The sequence below is a fragment of the Dreissena polymorpha genome, chromosome 8 (assembly GCF_020536995.1).
Source record: "Dreissena polymorpha isolate Duluth1 chromosome 8, UMN_Dpol_1.0, whole genome shotgun sequence".
NCBI lineage: Eukaryota > Metazoa > Mollusca > Bivalvia > Myida > Dreissenidae > Dreissena > Dreissena polymorpha.
In genome coordinates this window covers 98,222,385-98,245,846 of record NC_068362.1, presented here as the reverse complement: position 1 = coordinate 98,245,846, position 23,462 = coordinate 98,222,385, and the positions used below count along the sequence as shown (strand labels likewise).

The 23,462-nt window shown below is 32.6% G+C and overlaps 1 protein-coding gene across 2 annotated transcripts; it reads left to right on the top strand.

Annotated features, from left to right (window-relative positions):
* The first annotated feature begins 9,458 nt into the window (after positions 1–9,458).
* Positions 9,459–23,008, top strand: LOC127841444 (uncharacterized). 2 transcript variants are annotated; one of them, XM_052370272.1, is made up of 2 exons: positions 9,459–9,647; positions 21,465–23,008. In XM_052370272.1, the coding sequence occupies exons 1-2, from the start codon at positions 9,522–9,524 to the stop codon at positions 22,329–22,331; spliced, it is 993 nt and encodes a 330-aa protein (XP_052226232.1). In that variant the 5' UTR covers positions 9,459–9,521; the 3' UTR covers positions 22,332–23,008. The 2 variants fall into 2 exon arrangements, with proteins under 2 accessions (XP_052226232.1, XP_052226233.1); XM_052370273.1 differs by lacking the exon at positions 9,459–9,647 and adding an exon at positions 13,319–13,439.
* The last annotated feature ends 454 nt before the right edge of the window (positions 23,009–23,462 follow it).

The window sequence follows — 23,462 nt, the reverse complement described above, 5'->3', positions numbered from 1 at the left end:
AACGAGTGCAGTAATTGAGTTATTATAAGGTTTGTTGATAAATGGCTTAAGAGTTCTCCACCAGTCCTTAGACGTGTGGATATTTTGTTTAAGTTTTTCGCATAGACTATCGTAGTAATGCTCTTTGGCTTGTCTAATTAATGATGTGGTCTGGTTACGAAGTGTACAAACTTTTGACCAAAAATATATGCTATTTATGCATTTTGCATGTTTGTAAGCTCGTTTGCGTTTTCTTATCATACGACGTATGTGTGAATTAAGCCAGGGGGCGTCACGCGGTTTGATCTTAATTAGCCTGTGTGGAATACAAAGTTTAGCATTTCGAATAATAGTATCAGTAATATTAGTGCAATAAATTTCGACATGCTTACTTACAATTGATTCCCAATTAAATAAAGAGAAAGTTTCACGTAACAAATCGTAGTTATCGTCATCGTATTTCCATATGAGACGCTCGTATATTTTCGCCTTTTGCTTGTTATATTTGAATAGACCAAAAATAGGAAAATGGTAGCGATAATGTTGGTCAAGAAAAGGATCACCGACACCAGATAATACCAAGCTGTTTGGGTTACTTAAAAGCAACAAATCAAGAATTGACGAAGACCTTTCTGTAAAATGCGTTGGTTCGTCAATTACTTGAACAAGGCTATACTCAGTTCACCAAGAATCAAGTTTCCTGGCTAATGTAGATATATTGTTATTCATGTTAAAATCGCCCGTTATTATAATATCTGATATACCGGTGTCAATTGCTAAGCCTATAGAGTTATCAATTAAATTAGTGTAGGATGCATCTGCGTTTGGTTGTCTATAATATAAACCAAATAAGACACGCTTTTTACTCTGTAAGTGTAATTCAATCCAAATACATTCTAATGAGATTAGTTCAAAGTCAGGTCTGCGTTCATAGTGGATAAAGTCTTTTACGTATAGAATGACCCCACCGTGGCTATCGTGTGTTCGATCTTTGCGCTCGGGGCGGTGATATGATGGGATAAGTAGATCGTCATTTTCAAAAGTGTTATTAAGCCAAGTCTCAGTAAAAGATAATACATCAAAGTTTGATAATTCTGCTGTGAGTATATCCATTTTGTTAAAAATACTTTGCACATTATACTGAATAAATGAAAAATTATTAGACATTATCAATAAGTCAGTAAGAGAATTTAACTCTGTGACAGAAGAAGATTTGGAACTAATCGATACTGGGCCTGGATTTAGTTCGATATCCACAGAGAGCAACATGATTGTATTAAGCCATGTAACTTTAACGACTGTTAAAAAGACAAAAAATGTTTTTCTTACAAATATTACATTACACTAGTAGCGTTTACTAACTATTGCGCGAGTATAAGGCAGTTGAACATGTCGGGAAAGTTGGGATTGCCCGCTGATGTTAAGAATAGACGATTCTAGAGCAATTTCGTCATTGTACACCGTTATTAAGATTAGTAAATTTAAAGTTGCAAAAAACAATCCGATTGGTTGATATCTTGGTAAAATGTTATGTGTAATCATTATGACACATTGAGAAAGGTGAGTGCACTTAAACAAGATTTACAATAGTCCAAGAATCGTCAACAGATCCTTCATCCTGTGAACAATAAAGAAAGAAAAATAAAGCAAATAAAAAAGGTTATAAAGATGCAAGTGAGTTGGTAAGAGGTCATTTTGTAAATGAGCTGGTCAGCGAAAGAATTAAGTGTCGTACACATAAGTTGGACGGTATAAGATGCTCTAATGCGGTAAAGACATAAATACGTATACTATAAGGGTATTTTACACATACGAGAAGCAGTGAAAGCACATAGTTACAACAGCAGAACATACACAGCATGGATACAAATTCATGAAGAGACACAAAACAGGATATTTGGATTGCTTGCAACGAGCACTTAAACAATACAGTAGAAGTTAGCCAAATCAAGCCGTATTACAGTTCAAACAATGTAGTATGAGTAAGCCAAACCGACAGTTATTCAGTTACAAACACATTAGCATACATATTTATGAAATTGAATTAATTAAATTTAAGTTGTTCATGTTTTTGTATATTATATATTATGTATTTAAATTTAATAAAAAATGTTCATGTTTGTGTATATTATATATTCATGTTTGTGTATATTATATATTATATATTATGTATATAATTCTTTAATTATATAAATATTTAAAAAAAAAGTACTTAAAGAAGAAACAGACTAGCCAATCAATCGGTGATATACCTACAAGACAAGATAACACTATAATTAGCATAACTATGTTAATGAACTAATAATACAGAATGTAGTATGAATAAGCCCATCATACATTTATTCAGTAACAAACACATCATCATAGAAATCTGTGAAGCTAAATTAATATATTTGAAGCTGTTTTTGATATATATTGTGCATATTATTGGTTAACTTAATAAGTATTTATTTACAAATAGTAGTACTTTAAGAACAAAAACAAGCCGGCCAGACACCTATAGGACAAAAGAACACTAATGTTAGCACAATTATGTCAATGAACAAATTATACAAAACCATAAACAAACACATACACACGTACTCGGGTACATGTAAACACACACGCCCACAAATGCGTTCATACGTATATAGACATATATAGATACATTCTTATAAGGCTATACGTGTGTAGATTTAAATTTCCACATTCCATTAGCTCAGTTATATATAGCTTAATATATAATTAGTTATCTCATTTAACAAGAAGTCTAGACAACTAGCGCTTTCATACAGTAATATAATTTAAAAAGAATTTAGCACTATAATCAAGAGCAAGAAAGACTCACTCAATCACAGGATATGGACTAATTTTGTAACATGCATTATAACGATGTAATAGTAATTCGTCAGTCAAACAGTTAAACGGCTATAAAAAGACAAGAGAATACTACAGTAAGTTGAATTAATTTAATTAAAGTTGTTCATGTTTATTGTATATTATGTATTTAAAATTAATTAAAGATGTTCATGATTGTGTATATTATATATTATGTATATAATTCTTTAATTATATAAACATTTATTTACAAAAATATAGTAATAGGTATTTTATACCTTAGATAAGCAATCTTCGTAGTTTTGTAAATTTAAACGACAACAACAGAACTCTCCAAATTATTCAATCGTTTCGCGTTGCAACGCTTTATAATTTTTAGGTTTTCAAATCGTCAAAAGATACATATAATGGCGATATTGGACTATGGTAAATGTTCAGTAATACTGTTTCCTCATAAACATCATAACTAAAACGAAAATTTTCGAATCTGAAACAACTTTTTTCAATTTTGTCAATTTACCAAACCGTGAAAAGATCCCTTTAAAACTTATTATAGAGTCAGACCTAGCATGTTCAAACTCACACAGTTATGAACCACACAAAGTAAAAGTGAAATGTTCAAGTTAGGCAAGTTCATATCAGAGGCACTTACTATTCGCCAACTTTATACTCATAGTAATGTATAATTGTGTTATATGTATAACTGTAGTGTTATATGTATAACTGTAGACTGAATATTGTATGATGATGTGGTTGTTGCATTAACATCAAGTATAAATAAAATTCAGTATTCTGTGTACTACTAACATTTATCTGTGATTCAAACTGTATTATGGTTTGTTCTTTTAAAAGATATTGATTTTTTTTATTGACCATGTTGTGTAAATATTGTATGCTGATGGAGCTGTTGCATTAACATCAAGTCTAAATAAAATTCGGTATTCTGTGTACGACTAACCTTTTACTGAGATTCAAATTGTATTATATTTTGTTCTTTAAAAAGATATTGATTTATTTTATTGATACAATGACATATTAAAGCAGTTCCATATATAGCTAGAAACACTATTATCATGTTTGTCTTAAATATCTGTAAAGTTCATCCATTACCAAATTATGATATTTCTGTAAGAAAAAACAACGACTTGCTATATTCATGTATTTTGTATTATCATTTTGTTTAACACTAGAAACTGTAAAGTTTATGTGTAATAAAATTATGTTCTGTTCTGTTCATGTTAGTAAAATAAGACGCGAGTGAACACAATTTATATTATATTATATACCGGTAGAATATATTATTGATTTAGCTTTCCGCTAAAATTAGGCTCAAAATTATGCAAGGCAGATAAGTTTCAGGAGTCAATATTTATGCAGGTGAGATAACTGGTTTGGACTGAACTCGTTTGTGTGTGGAGTTTTTGCCCTTTAAAGTTTTAAACAATGAAATTGCAGGCAAAGAAATGGAAAGGATGAGTTTTCCATTAATAAAATCAAAGAACTATCAATACACGGTTACTGATAGATCTTTGATGAAACTAGTAATAATTTGTTTTAAATACGAAAGCAATCCACATAAATAGAAATATGTAAATTACATAATTTCAGAGAATAAGTACTTGCTTATATTTTTTTCCGCCAAGATTTAGACGTATACAATTAAACTTGAAGTTAGTAACTTTAATTCGGGGTTTATTAAATAATTTACTAGGATAGAAAACTACATGCTGGTTTGGAAATATGGAGTTCAAGTGAATGTACATTATGATTATCAGGTCAGCATCTGTAGTCATATAGACAAGCGGTGAAATGCGATTATAATATATTGCTAATATATGTTGTATTTGTTTCTTTGGCTACATATTATTAGCTTCGTGCGACGTTATGAAAAATGTGTATATCATACTAGTGTAACTAATGAAATATAAACGTGAACAAGGGAAACATGACGCTTTTCAATTTGAGTATTCTACTTTTCACTCTTGTTGTGATTCGTACGTGTCTTTATTTTCTGAATCTGGCTTTATAGTTATGCGCAAAATGATGTTGAGGTATATATACATCCTCTCTTTATACGTAATGCATCTATTTACGGGATAACTATAATTGTTTGTTGACCTTTTACAAAATAAAAGGGTTTAAAATTTAAAGCACTTTTAAAAAGTATAACGTTTAATCAGCGGTTAAACACAATAATGAAATCCTATATGTTTGTTCCAAATTTCTTGTACCCATGAAAGTTTCATACATGTAATCGTCAAAGAAGCGTCGAAATAGTAAAAGTAATCCCCCGTTTTAAAACAACTTAACTAAAGTAACTTGTAATTACTGACTTCTTACGAGATACTCGGAACAAGAAATGTACACTATTTCCTCAAACATTCGAGTCGCAGCGGTTTAACATGTCTTAGAATATGACGAGAATGGAAGGCGATCTGTTTTGTCTCTAAACACTTATTTCATCAGTACTGCATATTGTTTGCCTTGTGTTCAATATAAAATCGGTATGTCGATCATATCATGACATCTATATCATGTTGATTTTTTTTATTACCATTCGATAACATAATGAAGCGTTTTAACGCTTTTCCTCGATAGGTTTGATGAAACGCGCAGTACTAACATAATTTTTTATAATTTTCTGACAATTACATGAGGCTTCGTGGCGCATTGGCAGCGCACTTCCGTTTGCCTTCAAAACGTGCCACACTCGAATCCCCTGGACGTCATTTTTTCATTTAACTTTTTGTATTGCTTATACTATTAGCTTAGACTATTCAACATATTATACATGTGTAAGTTAAAACATAGTTAACGAGATTACAAAAAAGAAAATCTGTGAATAAGTCTCTTATGTAGAAAAAATAAGACAACACTTGTGACAATAAACATAATGCTATGGCATTTCTTTAGTATGAAAACTAACTATACAATGAACTCATATATTTTCAACCACCATTCAAAGCTCTTTTTCATAGTTATTACAAGAAAATGCACAATTCTCATCCATACTCTCCAACAATAAGTGTATCTATTTCGCACAATCACTGTATCCAGGGCAGGTACGTCTCTGTTCCAGTTTAAAATCCTTCACCCAAATTCATGTTACAAGTCATACAGGATGCCTGATTTTATCTTTTTCTTTCTTTTTCATTTTTTTCCTGTTAATTCTTTCTACATTTTAGAGCATCAACTGTTCTGCTTGTCACATTGTCCACTCTTTGCATGAACTGAAATTTATCTTATTTTCTTTCTCAGTAATTACCCTAACATTCTCCAGGTCTTTAGATAACAACGATCTGCATTCCAAAGATGTCAAATTATTTGAACAGGATTTTCCTTCTGCTGTCTGTAATGGTTTACAAGTTTTCTCTGCCTTTGGACAAAAGTAGGGATGCAAGAGGTTACAAAAACATGATAACATATCATTTTCTTAATAGCAATGTATTATAACATGTATTTAAATAGTTGTATTGTGTATTTATTTTTCCTGCGCTAAAGTATATAAGTTAAAAGTAATAAGAACTACACAATGTTCATGTTCACGTGTCATTAATATATTACGTTCGTATCATATCGCTCACAATATTGTGCTTTGTTCATTGTGCTTTAATTTCTTATTCTAAAATTAACTTAATAAATGTTTTAAATAATCGTTAAGCTAATGCAATACTTTATCACATTTGAAACAAATCAGCAAACAAACGTGTAAACGCAGAACATGCACGAAACAACAGTGTTCATTTGGTCAAGAAAATGACTTCGTCCAGAAGCTTGTGGCTGATTCGGTTGCAAAAAGTTGTAACAAGTTTTCGAGAACACTCGCTTTGATGATCTTATTTTCTAAAAAAAAACTTGTTATTGATATTCATAAATGAAATGATTTTTAAAAATGGCTTTTTCAGATAAAAACGTTAGAAGTTGCATCAGTGGTGACGTAAATCATGATAATAATTTTAATTCCTGATAAAACACATGCGACCTGTCGTCAACTCGACAAGTTTTTAACTACGAATGCATTTCTTGTTTAAATTGTTACTCAAAAACATTTTAATTTTTTGAGCAATCAGTGTTGGATATTTGTTAACAAAATATCAATATAAGTTGTCCAATGTTTCAACTGATTTTTATCGCGACTTAGATAAACGAGTCAATAATGTCTTCGCTAAATGCCCACATGCCCCGTAGTTCGCTAGTTAAATTTTCGCGAGTTAAAAACAAACAAAAGCGCCAAGTATCAAAACATTCTCCAAGTCACATTATAACTTATAATTAGTGCACTCTCACTGTCCAGTGATAAGTGATTTATCAATTTATGTATGTAATTTGAACATTGTAATTACCGGTACTTATATTCAGCACGCATGTCTGTACAATTTTAATGTATTTGTATATGTTGATAAGCTGTTATGCTTAAGTCAATATAAATATTCTGTTCTATTCTGTTCTGTAACCACAAAGGTACTGATTTATTGCTTTATTATATTCGTTGTTGACACGTTATTTATTACCGTCAATGGTGCGGCATGAGGTTCTAACTAGTCGCCAGCGCAAGTTGACATTAAGTCGAACGCAAAACGTAAAATCGTACGAATCATTCAATGAAAATTCATGTGTTTTTTTCAGATTAACCTTTTCCCGAAAATGTAACCGGTAATTGGTCGTTCCGGTAGGTTAACCGGTTAACCTCTTGCATCCCTAGAAAAAGGCAAAGTTCAGTATTGTAGACACTGCAGGTCTGATTCTACACATGTCGGCATCAGAGTGGTGTGTTGGTCCGGGCATCGATTCGTTGTTCAGCACCTCTAGTCCATATTTGTTACATGGTTCGGGTGTTGTTTGCGTTGGGCGAAAGTTATTGTATAATTTCTTATACACATTAAATAAAGTCTGCATCATAACTCTCACGCCGAGGTGTAATATATTTGAGGCAAGTTAGGGTACCCATGGTTTCTTTTAACACTTCAACGACACCAATAACCTTTTTATTATATGTCTGTTCCGGGTCTTCTACCTATTTCTCACATACAGATTCAGTGAAAGTTAAAGAAGGCTTCATAATGTCTCCAGAGATAAAAGTACTTTCACTGGATATATTCCCGATTATTTGAAAGTATTTATGACAGTAAATAGTTAATTTAACTGTAATTAAGTTTCAGCAAAACTTTCTTGACAGATTGCACTATCGTGTAATTTCTAAATTAGATGCCAGCGAAATGTTAAGGGTCTAATCACATCTTTTTCTAGGGTCTGAATCTAGTAGATTGCATAGGAACAATTCAGTACAGGTGAATTCTCACGGCCGATTGCCTTCATAAACATATCATGATTGACATGGCTGCTTACTCAGTCAAACAACAGCAAGACGGGGCGCTCATTTACAGCGTAATTGCAGAAGTGGTTTATGAGCACGGAGAATGCAACTGTATCCATTCAACAATAAGGAGTATAAGCGAATTTTGTTCCCTCTAGACAGCTATTTAGGTGATGCAACTTTTCGGCTTTGAGTCTGGATACACGTGTACAGGCAACATCGGACTTGGACTTGCTGCGCTGCCACTCAACATAGTATTTAGCTTTTGATTTTCCACATCTTGCAGGACTTCTCTGAACTTGAATTATCAGCTTAGAATCTTTTTTTCTTACTGTTGACCTCTTCATTTCCATTGGGGGTAAATGGTACCTAACGCTTTTTTGAATAACACACTTCACGAATTCAATGAACTTACACATTCTCAGCTCCATACCCCGCTGTGACATTTGCTGAAGTATATTTGCCATAGCCTCGTCTTTCTCTTTCCCTACATACTGTTCCTGTTCTGTACATTTTAAATATATCATTTTTACCACTCAATGGATGATGAACAAACGACGTAGATAAGCAATTCATCTCTGCTGCTTTCCTGACAGATATTTGAGTACTTACACTAAAGAGCGCACTATAACTATGTCCCTTTTTTCTGGACTCTTTTATAGACGCGATTTCTTCTCATCTTTTTATGTTTGTTGATGTCTGCTGTGGAGGACTTCGCCTTAAATTGCTTATAGTTGGTTTTTTCCTTTGGACTCATAAGATAAAATCAAGGCGAATTAAATAATATTGCAAAACGAATCGGCCAAGCTTTACTGAAATGCGACACTTGTTAATGTAACAAGAATGATGAACTACCGTAACTCAGTTTAAAGGGACCGTCAACCAGATTGACGAAAAAAGGAAAAGTTTTAAAATACCGGATTTTTTACAATTAGTAGTTTATATTGATTAAAATATCACGACTGGTCCCTTTAACCCATAATTATTATTATTATTAATAAAAATATTTTTAAAAGCAATTACTTCCTGAACGTTTTTCTAATATCATGGACTTGATCTCTTCAATTGAAGATAGTACAAGTTATTTACCATACATTTAATATGTTGGAAAACACAATGAAATTTAATGAAATAAAAATGACCCATAATCGTAAATATTAAGACTTAAATCACAAAAATACACAAGTATGTTTGAATTATGTATTTATTTTAACTTCCTGCTGTGAACACATACAGAACAATAACTCAAACGCAAGGCCTTCGTTGACAATTCAACACAATGTTGAGCCAACCCCTAAAATTCATAATACTTTCTCCGCTATTGGAGACGAGGCTTTAGAAAGAGACATGCGTTCGCCTTGTGTTGTAGATTTATCTTTAGCACGTTTGCGCTCTTACCGTCTGGTACAATATGAAACAATATTTGACGTTCGTATATTCTGTGCCATATAAGAAAATTGTGTTTGTTCTTTTGACCTCTTTGGTAATTATAATGCTTGTCTATCAACCGTATTTACATCGGAAGGGCTTGCAATTGGTGAGTCCTTTTATCATGTGCCGTTATTAAAATACTACTACTATTATTATTATTATAATGATGATGATGATGATGATTATTATTATTATTATTATTATTATTATTATTATTATTATTATTATTATTATTATAAAACAATGATAAAAATTAATAATAATAATAACAAAAGAAGAAGTATTTTTACAATGTCAGATTTTGTCGTTATTTTGTTAAAAACATTTATAATAGTATCATAATGATAAACATTAATAGCATGAACCAATGATTTTTTTTAAACATGAGTTATTGATAACAAATTAATGCAGGAATACTATTTTGGGTGTCAGAAAGCATTTTCTGTTTGCTTTAATGAATTACTTCGTAAATTATATTTTTTATGAATTTTTTTCGGAACAAGGGGTTGCAAACTTTAAATTAATGCTATTGGTTTTCTAACCAAAAACTGGTACTATGAGATTACTGGATAAAATGCACAAGTTCTACAAAACATAAATATAATTCTGATGTTTATTCTTGAAATGTATCTTTTTTACAAACTATAAATACCACTTTTGATCAGAAAATGCATAGATATTGATGTTTATGTAGTATTTTTTTTAATTTCAATAAGCATATAGCATATTTTCCAGTATATTCAGCCACTGTTCGGAGTTCATTGACTTTTAATACTGAATAAAAACATGTTCAAGAAAAGTTAGACATTTAATTAAACATTTCATGTGTTTACAACAAAATAAAGGCAAAGAAATCAAGTACTTCCTTCGTAGCATGACCTTTCTAGGATGCCTTTGTCTATCAATATATCTTTACGATCGGCAATTTCCGTAACCACTCAGACAATGTTGACAGACAAAAATTTTTATCAAAATTCTTGTTTTCCGCAAATATTCTACCACTTTCCTGGTGTATAAAAATAAATAAATCATTTTTAAGTAATAGCACATTGCTTTCAGTTAGGAACACCGTCTATAACTGCGAAAACAGATATTCCTAACTTTTTGGTTTACAATTTATATATGTGATGTAAATAGCTTGCATGCAGCATAAAATTGAATGTTCTGACAGATAACATAATGATCACCAAAGCATGGTTGCTTATACACAATATAGACTACCACTGTCTTTTTTTTGGAGGGGGTGTAATACCGAGCTCTCCAGTTTGTTATCATAATGAATGCCCGCAGCAGTGCTATCACAGCAAATTAAACCTGTTCATGTTTAACAATGAACTGATTGGGGTATGTTTTCTTTATATTTATCATAATAACTGCACCAGGTTATCACAATTTTGAATTGAATATATCTTTCCTGTAAAAAATGCATCTATATACATAAGTTAAAAGTTAAGCGGAATAAGCCTACAAACTATTCATTGAGCGTTTAATTACAAAGCGTTTAATAACAAAGCTATCCAGCATAAAAGGTTCTACACTGTAACATGATTTAATATAACACTTCTGAGACCAACAAACGACAAGAAATGAATGTAGTATATGTAAGTAGATAAACCTAATTTATAATTACTTAGTCCGAAGAAAGATAAATTCCGCAGTAATATTTTTCAATGGTTTAAATTTCCCTCCGTGTATATAGTAAGCACTACAGTCCGGCACAGATCGACATGGCAATTTTCGTATAAATGTCCAGCCTTTTTCCAAGGTAGGATTTGCCATTGTTTTATCTTCCTACAAACAAAGCAAAACTTTGTCTGTAGGGATAGTAGTATATGCAATCTGTTTCATCAATCATATTGTGTGTATGCGCCGCGTTGTTTGTCATATTTAAGATTGTAAACGATTTTATTTGTCCTTCGTTTTAAAGTGTTCAAAATCTAAAACTAGTTTTAAATTATCATTTTGTGTTGAACATTTTTTATAACGAGTATCACTGTATTAACATTACGTAAAACATTTGTGTGTGTGCAAACGTTCTCCTTAAACGTAATTTACTTTCATAATATGAATTTAAAAATTAAAACGTTGATATCTTGGCAACTGACAGGATGAGCTGGAAAGGGTTGTATAAACAAATGTGTGTTGCAAATATTTGTACAATCCACACTTGCATGATATCTTCTTTTGTAAGAACAGCATAAATGAATGTGTTGATAAGCATAAAAAAATGTTGCTATTCATACTTAAACAAACATGGAAAGTTAAACAGTGCTATAGAAAGTACTAAAAGTACACAACAAAAGATGTGGTAATAATTTGCAGACAGGTATGATATGATATATACTCGCATTGTTGACCATATGTATGTTTAGGACACGCCGGTTGTATTTAACATTTTAACCGGTAACTGATATCTTGATCGTAGGGACATGATTTAAACGCGACACAAAATGTGCACATGTTGATAAATGATAGTAATATATTTAACATTTTCCACAGAGTATGAACTGAATATTCCGATAATGCTACAAGACAGTAAGACAGTACGAGACAGTAAAACTGGCCGCTGCATTGAATAGAATGATCTATAAATGATTTTATGAAAACTTTTAAAACGCATGTCTACCCATTTTAACACATCAACGAATATACATGTACCTCTATATAATATCCCCGCACTTTATTTGACCGGTTTACAGGTTTATGTAACTGAATATCTGAAGTCAGAATAAGCACGCAACATTTCGTTCGAGACTCCGGTGAAGGGTTATATGATATACTGCTTTAAAGGAGCAAACGGAAATGATGTGTTACCTGCACGCATACTGTAAAGTCTCCAAAACATCATACATTAAAATTAGATCTTTTCCGCTTTATCATTTAAAAAAACGTGCATATTGGCTTACTTCTAAAACAAAATATCATTTTTATGTTGATATGTATCTTAGATACATTATTTTTGATGTTGCAGAGTAATGATAATATGATATATAACAAATGATGTATTGGAAATATGCCATCGGGAAAGTAAGACTTCCTCCACTGATGTTCCGTTTTCGATAAACTGGCACCTTGCCCTTTTCAAAATCAGTTTAAGTACTTTTATGTGTTATTATTTCTATTTATAGCTATGCGAGATTTATCACATTGTATAAAAGTTTACATTTAGCATATTTGCCTCTTTGAAAGAAATGTTCGTACTGCGCATACATACTTGAGACGAACTGCGCGATGTTTTTTCTTGGTTTCAAGTGGATAAGTGTGCTATAAACTGAGACAAGTTATGATCATTGCTGTAAAAAACAATATCGAAGCTCAAACGCCATAGATCCGCTGACATGTCAAACAATGTTGCAGACTTTTTTATTGACTGTAACGAGTTCATTTCTTCATATACAATTTAAAAATGAAATAACATATTTGAGAAAGGTAAGGTATTTATCCTGAATCATGGTGTAAGGGTGCCATTGTATTTATTCTCAAAAAAAAGAAGAAAAAAATGTTGCATCCAATAATCGATGTATTACATTGGTAAATATTCTAGCTAAGATGTTTTCACTTTCATTGCGAAATCGAATTCATTTTGGTGCGATAATAATTAAATGTTAAACACATCGAAGTTCCTAGTTAGATGTTGATTGTATTTTTATCTTGCACACTATAATCTAGAACATTATAAATACTAAATCGAAACTTTATTGCTTTTTTATTGATTATGAAAAAGCATTTGATACTGTTATACATAAAGCTTTGTGGATTAAATTAGTACAAGAAGGAATAATTTGTTAAATGCTAAAACTTATCAAGTCTATATATCAGAATGTAAAATCATGTTTTAAAAACCATAAAGATATGTCCTATTCTGAGCTTTTTGATGTAACGTTAGGATTTAAACAGGGTGAGCCATTATCAACTTTATTATTTATTTTATTAATTAATGATATTCATGATTGTATTAATATTAATAATTTAACCAAAAAGATACAAGTTTATTATCTATTTATATGTTGTTATTTGCTGATAATATTGCAGTACTTACCACAAAGCCAGAAAGTCTAAAATTACAATTAAATTCTATTTATCAATACTCCTGTAAATGGGGATTAAAAATAAATGTAAACAAAACTAAAATTTGCATTTTTGATAAAAGGAAAAGTACTTGTTTGTAAAGTTGGACTATTAATCAACAGGCTCTTGAAATTGTTGATACTGCTACTTAGGCGTTAAACTACACTATAATGGTAATATATCTAAAGCTATTAAGGCAAATAACGAACAAGCTGTTACAGTCCCTGTTACATCCGCGATGTAGTGTAACAATCCCTGTCCTTTTCATAAAAACAAACGAAGTCGAGTCGCCATGACTCGTGCGTTTTGTTTTTTAAGTCTCGCATGGTAAACCTGATCTATAATCAACACTAACCTATTATTCTCTATGTCCATGACAAACGTGTATGCATTGTCATAGCTACCGGTATCTCTAATGAAATGTTAAGTTGTGTAGAAATTGATAATGTAGATCTATCCCATATTTATTTATGTATTCAGTGTATAAAAAATGCACTTAAAATTAATGAAAAGACCTTACTTATTCGATATTAAAATGCAATCGCTGAACTGAAAATTAAAGTGGTGAAGTAAAGTGAAACAACAACTTTTAAACGATAACTTGCGACAGAGACAGGACTGGCGCCTAGAAACGCTCCTTACCATCATGGAGAGTAAGGTTCCTTTCGTCTAAGTTATCATACCATGAAAAAATTCTTTACAATGGCGACCTATGTAAAAGACCGAGCCAGTCCGATTGAGATAGCTCGATTGTTCTAATCGGCATACCTCGCTGATTATCATTGATAAAGGTATAGGAAGCTAAGCTATAAATAGGACAGCATATTCTGGGAAAAAAAATAACAATAGTTTGAAAACGTTAATTTTAAATCAGTTATATTCAATATATTATATGTTTATAGATCAATGAAACAACTATGCATTTTCTGTATTGTATTTGACATTTGTCGGGATTCAGTAAATAAATTGCAAATTAAAACGTGTATTATTAACTTTCAACGCGATCATGAGTGTAAAGAAAACGAATTATTTCGAACCTGCCATAAACAGAAATTACAGAGCCACATCAGCGCACATACTATGTTTGATTCATTCGTTTGTTGGATATTGTTTGCTGTTTTAAACACATATTATGTCATGTCGCGGAGATTTAGTTAACCTTACCATGTGTTCATGGGCGAACTCACGTATTCAAGTGCTCTTACGACTATGTGCTCATACCTACTTTCGGGAATCATCATGAAATTATTGCCGTACTTAACGAACAAACATGCCTAAGCTTATTGAATAAGATAAAAAAAACAATAATCAAAAGAGAAAAATGTTCATGCACATGGGCATGGGCATGTGAAACACGTCCGTACACATAGCATCATTAACTTAGGAAAGGAAACAACGAAATATAAAGTTTGGTATCATATACATGTGAATTTAAAGAGCATGGTATAATCAAAGAGCATGTCAAGTTTTGAATTTATATGCTGAAACGTAATGTTATAACCCACAAACGTTTTACTGTAACATAACGTTTTTTTAAGATAAGTGGTACAGAAAATACACGTCTAATATCTTTTTAATGATATTTCTTGTTATATTTGATCGAGAATGTAGCCCGCCTCCCAGTTTCGCTGAATGGATCAAGTTCCCCACGGGTACTACTTCCTCGTACCCCCAATTGTTTTCTCGTACCCTACATTTTTCGTACCCAATTTTTTTCGTACCAAATTTTTTTTTCGAGCCCAAATTTTGCTCGTACCCAAAAAGTGTTTCGTACCCAATTTGTTTTTCGTACCCAATTTTTTTTCCGTAACCAAATCTTTTTTCGTACCCATTTTTTTGGCATAAATTTTGTACCCAAAATTTTCGTACCCATTTATTTCCTACCCAAAAATTTCGAACCCACATACACAATTGTGGTGATGTAGGTAAACTTAAATAGATGCTTTTATATCAATCCTCTTCAAAAGCATCGTCACACCAGTACTGTCAGTACTTTGATTCCTTATTCCTTATTCAAGCTTAACATATTTGATATAGGGTTTTAAAGAAAAATAATGCATACAATTCTTCAGTAAATCAAAACAAAATAACTCAAATACATTTACTTTATGTATTACGTTACATGTTCATGTTTCTTCCTCGCGCTTGCATAGGGTTTCTTGTGTGTTCCGAACCGATATTTTCTAATTCGAATACCAACTTTACATCAACAAAACCTAGAACAAATAACATTATTTTATGTGTATGTGATATAAAAGTGCAATCTTGTACATTTCAACATGTCTGCTTTTATTTATAATCCAGTTCCTTTTTTTGCGGCTGAATAAGGAAAAAGAAACCAGTTCCTTATTCCTTATTTAATCCGACCAAAGAACTGGCAATTTCTTACTTAAACATGAATGAAATTGATACAAAGTTAACCACATATGAATGAACATCATTATAAATCCTATGCAAGCGCGAAGAAGAAACATGAATATGTAATGTAAAACATAAAGTTAATGTATTCGAGTTTTTTTCTTTTGATTTACTTCAGAAATGTTTGCATTATTTTTCTTTAAAACCCTGTAACAAATTTGTTACGCGTGACTAAAGAATACGGAACAGTTCCTTATTCCTTATTCAAATGAGGAATAAGGAACAAGGATAAAGGAACCAACTAACTCTCCATATGTTCATTTGACCTCTTTGGTAATTAGAATGCTTGTCAATCACCTGTATTTATATCGGACGGGCTTGCAATTGGTGAGTCATTTTATCATGTGCCGTTATTAAAGTAATAATACTATTTATTATATCATTATTATTATTATTATTATTATTATTATTATTATTATTATTATAAAACAACGATACAAATTTATAATAATAATAACAAAAGAAGAAGTGTTTTTATAATGTCAGATTGTGTCGTTATTTTTTGCAATACATTTATAATAGCATCATAATGATTAACTTTAACGACGATTGTCTCTCTTTCCATTTTCCAATAAGTCATATTGCAAGACTATTTAACCCATCTATAATTTACACCCCCTCCGATTTTTTAAAAACATTTTAGGGCAAAAAACTTATTGTAATTGTTATTATTATAATTATTGTTCTGAAGATAGTTTGTGAATAAACAAAGTTTTTAATTATAAATGCGCAATTTAACAATAGCACATTAATGCAGACAATGATTTTGGAAGTGTGTCGATGTTACCGTGTGCATTTGCCTGTATATTGAGTTGATAAGATAATGATGGGGGGGGGGGTGTTAATACCGAGTTGTCCAGTTTGTTATCATAATAAATGCCCGCAGCAGTGCGATCACAGCAAATTAAACCTGTTCATGTTTAACAACGAACTGATTGGGGTATGTTTTCTTTATATTTATCATAATAAATGCACCAGGTTATCACAATTTTGAATTGAATATATCTATCCTGTAGAAAATGCATCTATGTACTTTAGTTAAAAGTTAAGGGGAATAAGCCTACAAACTATTCGTTGAGTGTTTAATTACAAAGGTTTTAATTTACAAAGCTCTCCAGCATAAAAAGTTCTACACTGTAACATGATTTAATTTAACAGACCATCAACCGACAAGAAATGAATGTAGTATATGTAAGCAGATAAACATATTTTATAATTACTTAGTCCGTAGAAAGATACATTCCGCTTTTTATTATTATTTTCAATAGTGTGAATTTCCCTCCGTGTATACAGTCGGGCACAGATTTACATGGTCAATATCCGGATAAATGTCTAGCTTTTTTATCATGGTAGGATTTGTCCTTGTTTTATTTTCTAACAAAAAATTCAAAATATTGTCTGTAGGGATAGTAGTCTATGTAATTTATTTCATCATCAATCATATTGTGCGCGTGAGCCGCGTTTGTTGTCATAATTAAGATTGTAGACGATTTTTATCTGTGTTTTGTTTTAGAGTGGTCAAAATCTAAAACTAATTTTAAATAACCATCTTGTGTTGAACTTTTTCTGTAATGATAGTATCACTGTATTAACATTACGTTAAACATTTTTGTGTGTGGAAACGTTCTCCTTAAACGTAATATACTTTCATAATATGAATTTAACCCATTTATCTCCAACTGACAGGATGAGCTGGAAAGGGTTGTATAAAAAATATGTCTTGCAAATCTGTGTACCATCCAACTTACATGTCAGCTATGATAGCTTCTTTTGTAAGAACAGCACTAATGAATGTGTTGATAAGTATAAAAAACATGTTGCTTTTCAAGTCAGAAGTTCTTGTAGTTCATTGGCCTATAAATGATCATGTTGAACAAGAAAATAATAATGATCACAGATGTATTACTATAAGAAATATGGAAAGTTAAACAGCACTATAGAAAGTACTAAAAGTGTAATATTTCTACAAATGCTGGGTCAAATTTTAAGAAATAATACGATACACAACTCGCGTGACTTACTTGACATCGATCAGACCCGATCTAAGACTGAAATTTCCCTGCAAAGTTCACGAACCTCGATACCATAATTCAATAAAACGTATTCTTACCGTGCTTGGCGTTACATTATACATCAAACTGTCCAGCACCGTTTGAAACCTTTGTTTACATACATTTCAACTAACCGACATTTTAAACACACGAGTGATTTCATTGGTCCAATGCGAAGGTGTGTCTTTACATCTGAAGATTTCATTCATGAATCGGGTCTGATCGCTGTCAAGTAGGTCACACGAGTTGTGTATCGTGTTATTTCTTAAAATTTAACCATCATCTGCAGAAATATTATATGATACGTACATTTCCAGAAAGGAAATTCATTTCTGCATTGAATAAGACCGGTTTGTGAAAATCGCTACACAATTGGTGAAGTTATGGCTGTTCAAAGCGATGCACCCCGTTTCCGGGTCATTTTGAGTTGGATACCTTGTTATATATATATTTGATAGTGAAATTGTTTTTTCAGAAAAGTTTATTTTCGTTATAATATGATAATACGATAATTATTTATCATTCAAAATGATGTTTTCACTAATTAATATCATAGCCAAACGCTAACCACCTGTGGAATTTTCCAAACATTTTATAGGTCGTTGAGAAAGGTATGTAATTTGAAAATGTGAAATGTGACAAGCTGGATAAAACAGCTATGCCGAAAAGTTTTGAGTTGATCAGTCACGTATCCTTAATAAAATCTTCTCTATCTTTATTTAGTCCTTGTTCTTCGGGTTCTTCCATTTACTTATAAACATTCAGTGTCTATCTCCTTCTTCTCCTTTTTGATCTGAACAATTGAGTTTTGGTTTATTTCAGTGGCACTTGTTCATTGCTCCCTTATGTTAGATGTTTCTCTTGGCTTTCTTTTAAAAGTATATTGTTTATTATTTTATTTTTTGTTAACTTGGTTACATTGACACTTTTTACATTTCGATTCCTGGCCTTCATCTGATGGTATAGTAGGCATGCCTTTGTGGACCAATTTAATTGGAACAGTATTATTTGGAATGTCAAAGGCATTGGCTGCTAACAAGAATTCAAATTATAATTAGGCATTGAAGAAAGAAATCATCTAGGCGTTCCTTCACAACAATACAATTTCTCAGTCACACATTGTATCATAAATAGTAAGAAAATTACAACTTCATTTTTTATCAAAAAGAATTTATTAAGTAATACAATACACTGTTCGCTTCTGTGAAAATGCGTTTTCTCCATTATAGTATCATTTCTTAGATCAGTTTCTGTTTATATTGATAAATAAGACCAATGCAAAAAACAATAAGAATTATGAATAACTAAAAACAGAAATTAATGGTGGTAAAAGAACAAATATATTTCATATTCCTCCTAACTTGTGGGATCAAATCGTTCACTTGACCAAAATTTGAAGTCTATACTACACAATGTTATTAACAATTTGAAGTATATTTTTGCTAAAAAGTTGGACTCTTTTTCATCGTTTATAGTAACTGAAACGGGAATCACAGTCATTATAAAAGATTTCATTTTTAACAAATCAATTGCAGCTTCTATACAGGAAGATAATTAAAACATCTATATGGAAAACATAATCAGAATTACATAACTTATTTATAGCACAAACATGAGTCCATAACAAAAGTAAAAAATATGCAGAAATCGTTTTTAATGGACATCTAAATAAAACAGATATGCTAATGACGTCCTGAAAAAAGCACTAAAGGACTAGGCTCTTCTGTGATTCGGATGGATAGCTGATTTATCAGAGCTACGTTTTTTAAATGCTATCCTCAGACTTAGATGTAACTGAACGGCGTATTGACAGGTATTTAAACACAAACTTAAAGAGACAATGATCTAATAAGTACTAATCTGATTATTACGGAATACCGTTAGTGCCATCGTGGTTACACATCAAAATCCATTAGGCGACACATGCGATAGTACGATGGCGACAATGCGATAGTACGATGGCGACAATGCGATAGTACGATGACGACAATGCGATAGCACGATGGCGACAATGCGACAACGCGCTAGTACGATGACGACAATGCGACAGTGCGACAATACGATGGCGACAGTGCGATAGTACGATGGCGACAATGCGATAGTCATATCGTAATGTCGCCATCGTATCATCGCATTGTCGTCATCGTACTATCGCGTTATCGTATTGTCGTCATCGTATTATCGCATTGTCGCCATTGTACTATCGCACTGTCGCCATCGTAATGTCGCACTGTCGTCATCGTATTATCGCATTGTCGCCATCGTTCTATCGCACTATCGCATTGTCGCATTGTCGCCATCGTACTTTCGCACTGTCTCGATCGTGTTATCGCACTGTCGTCATTGTATTATCGCACTTTCGCATTGTCGCCATCGTACTATCGCATTGTCGCCATTGTATTGTCGCACTGTCTTCATCGTTTTGTCGCATTGTCGCCATCGTACTATCGCGTTATCGTGATGTCGTCATCGTATTATCGCAGTGTCGCCATCGTACTATCGCACTGTCGCCATTGTATTTTCGCACTGTCGTCATCGTACTATCGCATTGTCGCCTTCGTACTATCGCACTATCGCATTGTCGCCCTCTGCTGTCGTCATCGTATTATCGCACTGTCGCCATCGTATTGTCGCACTGTCGCCATCGTATTGTCGCACTGTCGGCATCGTACTATCGCGCTATCGCATTGTCGCCCTCTGGATTTTAATGTGTAACCACGATGGTCCTTACGGTATTCCGTATAATAGAGTGCACACTTACAACTGAGCTGATAGTTTGACCATGACGGTGAATGTAAACATCATTCTTGTCAAATGATGTATCTCCATCAAGGTGTTTTAGACCCTGTTAGAACTTACAGAACGGGACGGATGGATTTAAAGACGGGCAGAATGACATTTGCCAATATAAAGATCATCATCTTTCAACTTCCACAATTTCCACGTATTGATTTCAGTGTTTGACAGAAGTTGAATAGCAGCAATATACTCTGGTATTGAACTGGCTTTGAACAAAAAACATGTTGTACATCAGTGGACTTTTATTGTTTAAAAATTCAACACGTGTTGCCAGATAAGTGGCAGCTTGCGTTCAATATTTCTTAAGTATCAGAATATTTCGATTGTTAAAACATTAATTGGACACTTCGGCAAAAAAGATATATAAGAGATTGGTTATGGTTTTTGTAATATTGAAAAATCAATAGATTTCCGAATTACTTTTCATAAAATGAACGAAAATTAAACATATAGCGTAGAACTTACCTATGAAAATATCCAGACATAGGTTCTTAGATAAACCAATAACCAATTAAACCATAGCCTTTGTTTGTACACGGTTCTGTTATTTGTCCTTGGTAAATTACGTTTCATTTACTCTGTTTTAGCCTCCGCCGACAGTACATATTCAGCTTCCCCACCTAGCAACGTCTGATATGACCGCCAACACCACCACTGTCGTGACGGCGTATTTTGATCTGGGATCATTTCGCAAAGGTTCTGCCAATAACATCTTTACGAAGAAAACCTATGACAACTGGAGTGCAGTTTTTAAATACATTTTAAACCCATTGATTGTTTACACGGACTCGCACGAATTTGCAGACAGAATGAGTCATATTCGGACAACGAGAAACGAAACAACCAAAATAATCGTGATTCAACGAAATTCATCTTGGGCATTCAATTTACGAGACAGAATTTTCGCCATTTATTCTCAAAAAGGTTACCCTAAACACTACCCTAACACCGTGTTACCCGATTATGCCTGCTCACAAATAGCCAAATATGAGGTCCTTGGAACGGCCGCACGTGACAATACGTTCAACACGCACTACTTCATGTGGCTTGATATCGGCTATTTCCGGGACAGGAAGTCCACTACATTATTCCGATTGAATAGACCGCCAAATTTCAACGAAAATATGGTAGCCATGAATTTGATATTGTTTAACGCAAATCTTTCATTGTCACCGGAAGTTATTTTTAAAAACAATTTACTGTGGATCGGAGGCGGTCTCGTCTTCGCAAACCGCTTGACTATTCTTGCGTATGAAAATCAATTCCGCCAGGCAGTGGAGTATTTTATGTCTCTGTCTCTCATGAACACGGATCAGCAAATTATCTACGCCATGTTCAGCGTTGAAGGAAGGATCGCGCTTAAGCCGGCTACTGAGATCCAGGCGTATAAGCCACCAACCGAGTACAACTGGTTTTATCTTGGCTATCTTATGCTTCATGAAGAGTCGCCCTAAAAAACATGTGCGTGCTGGAAGTGCGTGTAGTTCAGAGAGCATGGCTGCAGTAAATGATTGCCGTTATATGAAGCTCTAAGTCTAAGCATAATAGAACATAATTTTATTCAACAGAATTAAAGTATTCGTGTGTGTGATCTAAGATTGGCTCAGTTACATGCCTCGACGACATTTGACGCGTTTGATTGATCGAATTATTTGTTCCAATATGCAATTTGAAATATGCAGTTTTCTGGTAATAAAATGTAATGACGAAAAAACATCGGAACTCGGTTCACAGATAATGACTTATAACATTAACAAACAAGTAAATCAATTATTAACAATATACATTTTTAAATCAATTATACATGTATTTATAAGTTGCAAACTGGGAATAAACGGCCAAACACGTCTGCTGCTTTGTCTGCAATTAATCACTGGTCATCACGTTGATAAGGCCGTTAATCACGGGCGCCATTAATAATTGAGCCAATGCTACTTCAAAGGGGGCGCTAAAGACCGGATGCTTTAAAAAAGTTAACGATTAAAAAAAGAGCTATCTTAATTTTTTTTAGAAATAAGTGATATATTTTAGCCTAATTAAGATTAGTTCACTTTTGCCTTTTAGTAAATTAACCATTTGGATTAGGGGAGAAAACTCATCGTTTCAAGCGGAAGTGATTATTATGTGAATTATCTCACTGTATAAACACATTTGTTGTAGAAGAATATTTTTATAATGTTGAGAATTGTGTTATTGGATTTATTAAGTATTACATATTTTGGGGTTATATCGTACAATAAGTTTTATGCAGGTTGCCGACATATTAATTGAGTTGGTTACTTATATATTTGCATCTTGTTTTTTTTATTGAATGTGTATATGTTCTGTACGGATTTGGGTTCACGTATATACCTTGAACAATAAAACTAAATATAAAAAGGAACAGTATCTATCAAATGTAACGTATGTGCTGATTCAAATATCATGCATTGGCGCCACCTCATGCCCTTAGCGCCACCTCCTTGGTATTGGCTCCATCTCTTTTAGAAAAATACAAAATTATCTATTAGAGCTGCCAATGTGTGTGTCCATGTAGCAACTTGTATATGTTAAACGCAATCGTTTGATGACATTAGCGTATCAAT

Coding starts and splice junctions, on each gene's coding strand:
- LOC127841444 (XM_052370272.1), top strand. CDS start 9,522: ATGAAACAATATTTGACGTTCGTATATTCTGTGCCATATAAGAAAATT. Junction 9,648..21,464: donor ATCGGAAGGGCTTGCAATTG/GTGAGTCCTTTT, acceptor ACTCTGTTTTAG/CCTCCGCCGACAGTACATAT.